Source organism: Crassostrea angulata, chromosome 1 (genome assembly GCF_025612915.1).
Source record: "Crassostrea angulata isolate pt1a10 chromosome 1, ASM2561291v2, whole genome shotgun sequence".
NCBI lineage: Eukaryota > Metazoa > Mollusca > Bivalvia > Ostreida > Ostreidae > Magallana > Magallana angulata.
This window is the reverse complement of record NC_069111.1, coordinates 32,304,986-32,312,685: the sequence shown is the minus strand read 5'-3', so window position 1 is coordinate 32,312,685 and position 7,700 is coordinate 32,304,986. Positions and strand designations below refer to the sequence as shown.

The 7,700-nt window shown below is 32.0% G+C and overlaps 1 protein-coding gene across 2 annotated transcripts; it reads right to left on the bottom strand.

Annotated features, from left to right (window-relative positions):
- Positions 1-486: 486 nt before the first annotated feature.
- LOC128165067 (signal peptide, CUB and EGF-like domain-containing protein 1) lies at positions 487-7,361 on the bottom strand. Of its 2 annotated transcripts, XM_052829301.1 has the most exons (6): positions 6,513-7,361; positions 3,378-3,559; positions 3,048-3,195; positions 1,710-2,558; positions 1,522-1,618; positions 487-1,399 (listed from the first exon to the last, which is right to left on the bottom strand). In XM_052829301.1, the coding sequence occupies exons 1-6, from the start codon at positions 6,547-6,549 to the stop codon at positions 940-942; spliced, it is 1,773 nt and encodes a 590-aa protein (XP_052685261.1). In that variant the 5' UTR covers positions 6,550-7,361; the 3' UTR covers positions 487-939. The 2 variants fall into 2 exon arrangements, with proteins under 2 accessions (XP_052685261.1, XP_052685338.1); XM_052829378.1 differs by lacking the exon at positions 1,710-2,558 and having other exon boundaries at positions 6,513-7,360.
- Positions 7,362-7,700: the final 339 nt, after the last annotated feature.

Below are 7,700 nucleotides of genomic sequence, written 5' to 3'. Positions count from 1 at the left end.
ATCAAATGCAGTGTCACGAACACAATTTAAAAATACATCAGAAAACAGCATTTTATTTCTTTGCTTTTATAAACCCTACAATTCTTCTTTCAAAACTACATGTATTGAGTACAAATTAATTGTTTGGATAAACAGTACCTTTCCTCTGCATAGATAAACACAAACGTACTAAAATCTCAGTACAAAAATTCACGATTTCCAACTATTGGACTCAATAAGATCAAAACATTTATATACTTGTAGACATTATTTACACTTGACTGCTTCTATCAAATTCAGAATCATCAATTAAACATCAAAAATTAGGGCAAAAAAGGGTAAATCCGAACAAATATCGTTTTCGATTTTAACGCTTCTTATATCTGCTACATTGATGACGCGTCTGAGTAGGGATCCACCCTTATTAATTAATTTCAAATGATCGCCCCCCCCAAAAAAAAAAAAACAAAAACAAAAACAAACAAAAAAAAACTATGAAACCAAAGTTGCACTTTATAAATTCAAAATAGAGCCAACATTCTAGGTTTAAAAGAAAACAATTGGAATCTGGTAAATATGCACGTTTACACGTTGTGTCATAATTATCTACTAAGTGTCACAAAGTTCTGTGAAACGGGTTTAAAGGATAAATGCGTACAAAAAATAACTGGGTATAATAAAAATAAAAGAAGCCAAATTGGTTTAAGTGTTTATAACCTGCTTTACATTCTTTCTGTAATACATTATAACAAGGTAGGAATTTTAAACAAAAATTAGTGTTACAGGGTTCTTTTCAGTCAATGCTCTTCAAAGGAGTGTGACGATGACAGGCGCATGGTTGAACAGGTGTACGCTATTGTTAAACGAACTTCACCACGATCTAAACTGGATATCGACATGATATATTGTTAGTATTGCGTTTCGGCACTTAAACATTAAAGATTTACGCATCAAATATAGTTACAGTTTATCATTAATTTCCAAATACGCATTTGATAGTGGAGTTGATCCCTCTATTGACAAATGAATACTATGTTCTTCGTTTTCGGTGTAGAAAGGTTCGGAAACTACCTTTTCACTTGCAAATGTTGTAGTTTTATTACAAATTGAAATGCGGTCCGGTACAATTTCTATATAAGTAGGTATATCTTTCAGTTCTGTCAAATCAAGTGGAGCAAAGTCACGCCTGTTCGATGTATTGTTGAAAGAGTCAGATTTGTTTGTTTTCTTGTTTGTAAGACCCTCTCCTATTGAAAGATACATTTCATCATCTACATTCGTTTGGCGTTTACTTTTATGCATCTTGCTAGTCAGCAGCTTCGAATACGTCCGATTCTTACTTCTTTTTTCATCTACACATGCAATCGTTTTATAACTGTCATCGTCGTTTAAACAGTTCACATTTGACCTATGTTTAAGTCTGAAAAAAAGGTTTCATAATTATTCAATTGAATAGTCATTAATACTTGTGTTGTAATATCAGATATTTTCTTTTGAATCGGTGTAATCGTGTACTTGTACATGTATATATCAACGTATTACCTTTTGATTTTCTTTTGTTGAACAAAGATAATGATAACTAAAACACACATCAACAGGACAAAAATTCCAAGAACACAAACGAAATTCCAGGGAAAATCTGTAAATAAAAATAGATATAAAAATTTTCTTGCGACATAATTGCGTTTAAGCTGGAAAAATAACGTATGTGAAATCATATAATTATGTACCTGATGAGTCAGAAGCATCATTCACCCAGGTATTTGGTAAAGTAGTTTTCAAATATGTTGCTTCACTGCTTACTCTGCTTGTTATATCATCAGTTTTATTTGTATTTGCTTCATTACTTAATATTGTAGTTTGGTGAACTGTATAATTGTCGTCAAAATTGCTGTTTTTCATTACCGTAGTAGTGTTAGCAGTGACAACATCTGATGGCATGGAATAATTTGTACTTTGTTTTTCGGACGTTGTACTTTTAACCTCTGCTTTACTCCAAAAATATAGTTTATCTGTTGTTTTTCGAAAAGTGTCCCTTTGAGATTTCTTTTCTGACGTAGTCGTTTCAACAGTTTGCTGAATAGAAGCAAAGGCTGCTTTTTCAGTCAGTTTTGGTTTTCCAAACGAACTCATTGCGACTCGTCCATGACTGGATGAACTCGGTTTATATTCCATTGTATTTTTGGTAACAGATTCATGTTTAATTTGATCAGTTGTAGAAGGATAAGATTTTTGTACAGAAGAAACTGAATAATGGCGCTTTTGAAAAAGAGTTGAAAGGCTGATTACTGGAGTAACAGTATTGTATTTGTACGAAAGTTTCGCCTTATGTGAAGGTATGTTTAATATTTGTGGAACTGTTCTGTAAAAATGTGTTACCCTAACCAAAGTTAAGGATTCCTTTTTCTTTACGGCTGATGTCGCATTAGTTGCTCTAGAAACCAAATGATTTGTAAACAAATCAAGCATAGAATAAGCGGTATTTCTTGTCGAATGATTTAAAGATAGATCTGTTGAATTGGTAGTCGCATCAACTATCGATTTCATGATTTCTGTAGTTCTTGTGGCATACTTTGACACTAGAAAAAATCCAATAAAATTAATAATGCCACATTGGGGTTTTTTGGGTCAATCATTGCGTGGGAATCGAAAAGTTTTTTTTTAATTTCCTGTGATAATAAAATTGAGTATGTATCATTTAATTCTATAATTGAAAGAGTAATATATAAATAATGGCCCAGATGTCAGGCACACGTGCTAGTAATACCATGTATATGTATGTGTTGTATACGCGTGTAACATTATTAGGTATAATACAATATAAATGACGTAAAGATAATTGAGTTGCCGACTGTCTAAATGTGATTCGCTGGAAATGCAATAATGATCATAATTTCAAATACAATACCTATTGAAAATATGATTATTCTATTCAGAACGAGTTTATATGATTAAATGTTATGAATATTGACAAATTTTATCTGTAAATGGTCCAAAACATACATATAATTGTCGAGGACGGCATAACAAGAGTTTTATTATTTTGCAAGTACCATTTGGAAGCCTACCTGACCAGGTTAACTTAAAACCTCTTCCGGAACCAAAGTCATCTGATCTGAATGATACCTCGACAGCATTGCCTTTTGCTACTAATACATTGTTAAATTTAGTACCACACTGTCTGTAAAGAACGAAATGGGTTAGCATTTCTTCCACCTGAAAAAAAAACCCACTTTGACGTCGTTGCATAACTCATGTTATTACTTAAAATCGCATTACCCAGTTCATTGCGTTCAATTTGAATATTTGTTTTTGACATAATATAATTTAATCGTTTTCCAAAAGATGTGTCTTTCTATGACAGCATTTAATGTGTTCTTTAAAAAAAATATTGAAACCTTTAAAAAATCATCACAAGGGAAGCCTATGGTTTGATGTATGTCTTGATCATGGATAATGATAACAATTTCAGCTGCATTGGATGGTGCATTTATAAGCCACGTTTCGTTAGTGTTGAGAGGATATGGTCCAGGATACCCAGGTGATGTGATCGTTCCACTCGTACTTTTCGCCAACGATCCTATGCCAAAAAACCAAATCAACAACATAATTATAATACAATCATATTATGCTAGATTATCTGTTAGGGGTAGGTTTTGAATTAGTTTAGCTTATTTCAAACATCATTTAAGAAAAAGTAAGCAATATTATATCCTCCACACTCCTACAACACATAATGAACGACAAGTTACGCATTTTAAAAAATACCAATTAGGTATTATTTTCGAATAAAATTTTCTTAGTTTATAACTCGTTATAAATTTTTAAAAAAACCCACATCGAAACATTTTTTATTCTTGGCGCAACAGTTTTTGGGATTCGAATCAAGTTATGACTTTTTTCTCTCAACACCTTTGTTCCATATTAGAATCTGTTTCCTCGGAACCCCTGGTGTATTTTTAATCACCAAATATATTGGGTCTGATTTTGTAAATATTCTCTTTTTAATTAAACTAGGTAGTTAAGAAGACAATTCGATGGGTGTTTATTTTTCTAATGAATAGCAAATTGAACATTCACAAAACGTTGACATGTCTTTCTGATATTTTATGAAAGGTTAAACCTTCCTGGCTGGTTAATTTTGAAATTAGTCATTTGCTGTTGCATTCAAATTTACCAAATTTGTTGCCTGTTTCCTTGATTTGGATTTTAAAACATTGCCGTCACGAAATGGCGAATTCTTAGAATTGATTTTCACCCTTAAAGTTAAAAGGGTACAAGATATCACACTAAATATATGAAATTTATATGCATTTATTAATCTAACTTATTTTTATCTATATTACATAAACATCTACGTTATACAAAGAAAAGACCCATCAAAATATTACAATTGCTAGTATATCACTAAAATAACGCAGTATATTCCAAGGCAAAACCAATTAAAACATTGATTTCCGACTTTATATATTATTAATTAATTGGTTTAAGTCTCGTAGGTTAGGCTATAATAGATTGATCTCAGTCATAGGAAATTATTGAACCTGAACTTTATTTATTTTTACAACGATTGATAAGCAAGTTCTACAACTTATAATAATATCTCTCGTTGGCACGGATGTAAGCGCGAGGGGGTCATTGGTGTGGAAAGAAGCCGGAGTACCCGGAGAGAATCCACGTGTCCAAGCGGGCGACCGCCATACCCTATCACATACAACCACTGTCGATTACGGTGATCGAACTCAGGTCGCAGCGGTGAAAAGCAAGTGCATTGTCCACTACGCTACTTATCATGTTGATCAATTTATTATAGTTGAACCAAGGAGACTTTAACTTATTCATGCATAGGTTAATCGAGTAAGTAAACAGAATTACATAAGAAGCCACTAGGCCTTTACGGTCACCTGATTATCATAGTCTAACCTTAGTATAATTTTCCCACTGCCTTAAATCCCACCCTCAGGGCTATACAGAAATATGTCTAACATACATTTAAAGTTAAAAATAGACGACTGCCCTACTCTCTCAATTTGCATTAAGTCTTCATTTAATAATGTCAGCATACTAGTGACAAATAAAGAACATAATTCAGTTCTTGTTCAACTACTTTCTTGAAATGGAACTCGTACTCATTGAGCTATCATGATATTTTGATTTTAAAAGACACTCTCTAATTGTGAAATAGTATTTAATTTTCAGAACAAACGAACAATTTTAAACATTATATACTACATGTAAATGGACAAGCACCCCCCCCCCCCCGAAGTAAAAAAAATTAACACTATATGACCATTTTTGTCACGGCCCGATATAAAAACCTCTACCCCTGGGGACCTGGAAATTAGCATTGTAATAGATAACTCCTCCGCCTACATAAATATGAATTCAGCGTAAAGATCACAGAAGCACGTTTGGTCACGTTTTAGCAGTTTTCAAGATTATGTTAAAAATGTCCGACGACGAATAAATAACTAGTTGCCATTGGTTTCCTGTGTGACCCAGGTGTTGAATTTTTTTTTAAAAAGTATTGCCGAATCGTTGCTTTTATTAACACCTTTTCTCTCAAAAGAATTTCAAATTAGACATAAAAGTTAGATATCATTGAAGAAAGTGCCTAATCCCCTGGGTTGAATGGTTCCCACCCCACTGGATATTCGTTTCACAAATTTTTCTATGGTATATATTGCGTATCAATGCTATATTTTTTTTCTTTTTCTGTCGCTTTCAGTTATGGAGTGTAAGTTTCCCAAGCGGCGTTTTATGTTTGCTAACACAATCATTTTAAGAGTGTGCCCCAAGCCAATTATTTAAAAATATAGATTTCTTGTTTTGAATTTGTTTTAATAAAATTTTGTTTCATGTAAAGACTTTAAATCTGTCCACTAATCTGGTAATGCGTGGATTTACAGACACCGAAAAACTTTTTTAATACCTTAAAATGTGGATCAGCTTTATTTAGTTGAGAAGCAGAGGACCAGGTCTTGGCAATAACAGTGTTAAAATAATTATCATTCCTTTTGGTTCAAATTCGTAGCGATGGATTAAATTATACATATCAAACTTTATTGCATAAGCTTATTCATATTTAAAGGACTCATGGATGTACAACTACAACATGTAACCTACACAATGAAAATTGCTTGTTTGAAGTTTGTTCAGTTATAATTAACGTTTATGCGATGAATTGATGCTCGCAATATGTTTATTACAACATTTACTAGAACAATAGATTTTTATGCGTTTGTCGCTTGGTTTTTTATTGTTTGTTATTGTTTTCTTTTGTTTTGTTTTTTGTAAACGCAAGACTTGCAATAATGATATTTTTAAGTTAATCAATGCACGTAAATAAAATATTTAGAAAGTCCCATTATTTTTGTTTAAATTTACAATCAATGAATCAATGCAAGTTACACATTATTTTAATTTAATTTTATGCTTCTATTAAAATAAATTTGGAAACAAATATATTTGGGGATGATAAACAGCTAATAAGTATTGCTATTCGATATTCATAAAAGACAAGGATAACTAACCTTGAATAAGAATGAAAATTAAAAATAACATCCTCATGAACTGTTGATTTCAACCTTTCACTGTGATCTTTCACTGTGATGCACGTAGCTAATTATGACTTTTTCCGGCTTTTGTTGTTGCAGTTACTATTTATACATAGGGACATATTTTTATATCATCCCTATCATTTTAAACCAATTACATGTATATGCAGTTCCTCTTCATAAAAGTATTTTGCATTGCAACATTTACGTAATCATTAATGGATGGATTTGACTCTTTATTTTATAATATTCTTATTTAATTAAATTACAAAATTATCTTTTCAGACTTAATATAAACTTACAGCTAGTTTGATCATCATAATAACAAATTTCATTTTAAACCATTTTTTTAAAATTATGACTAATAACGAGTTTGATTGATGATTTTTTAAAATCATATTGAATGTACATGTAAAGTTGACCTCAAACAAATCGCGAGTTTGTAAAACTCCTTCCAAGCTAGTTAGTGTCATATTGCACTGAAAACGATGCGATCATTAAAAAATCTGAGATAACTATTACAAGTTTTTTGTGTTGAATGTAAGTGAAAATATAATTCTTGCAAAGTTAACGCATGGATCATTTCAAAACACTTCTTTGGTGATAGATATATGTTTAATCTTTAATCTTCCTATAAAACATCTTTATACTATGTGCATTAGTTGCTTCCCTTCCGCGCTCGGAAACCAAATCATATTAAGTTTAGAGATTCGTGAAACATTGGAAACAGGAATCAAATAAATAATAATTCGTTGTAAAATGATAAACATGCATATAATTTTCAAGTAATTAAAGTGATATTCAATTTTCCGTTCCGTATTCTGTTTTGTTTTTAGTTCCGGGTTTGAGCAAAAACCATGCACAACATTCTTATAAACCTCAAGTGTAAAAAAAGACCAATCGTTCTTTTAATTAAAAAAAAACCTGACACTTAATAACAATAAGCACAATCAAGAAAAAATCACAGGTGGTTGAGGACATGACGGTTCATGTGAAACCCCCCCCCCCCATATGCCTCATAAAAAGAAAAATGCATGCCACTCCACTACGTAACTGTCTACTATGTCCGTCCGCGTTGACGTTGCTTTCGGGTGTGGCTACGGCAAGTTGATAACCCGAATTCAACCACTATATTATAACACTTTACCTCTATATTCTGAAGCC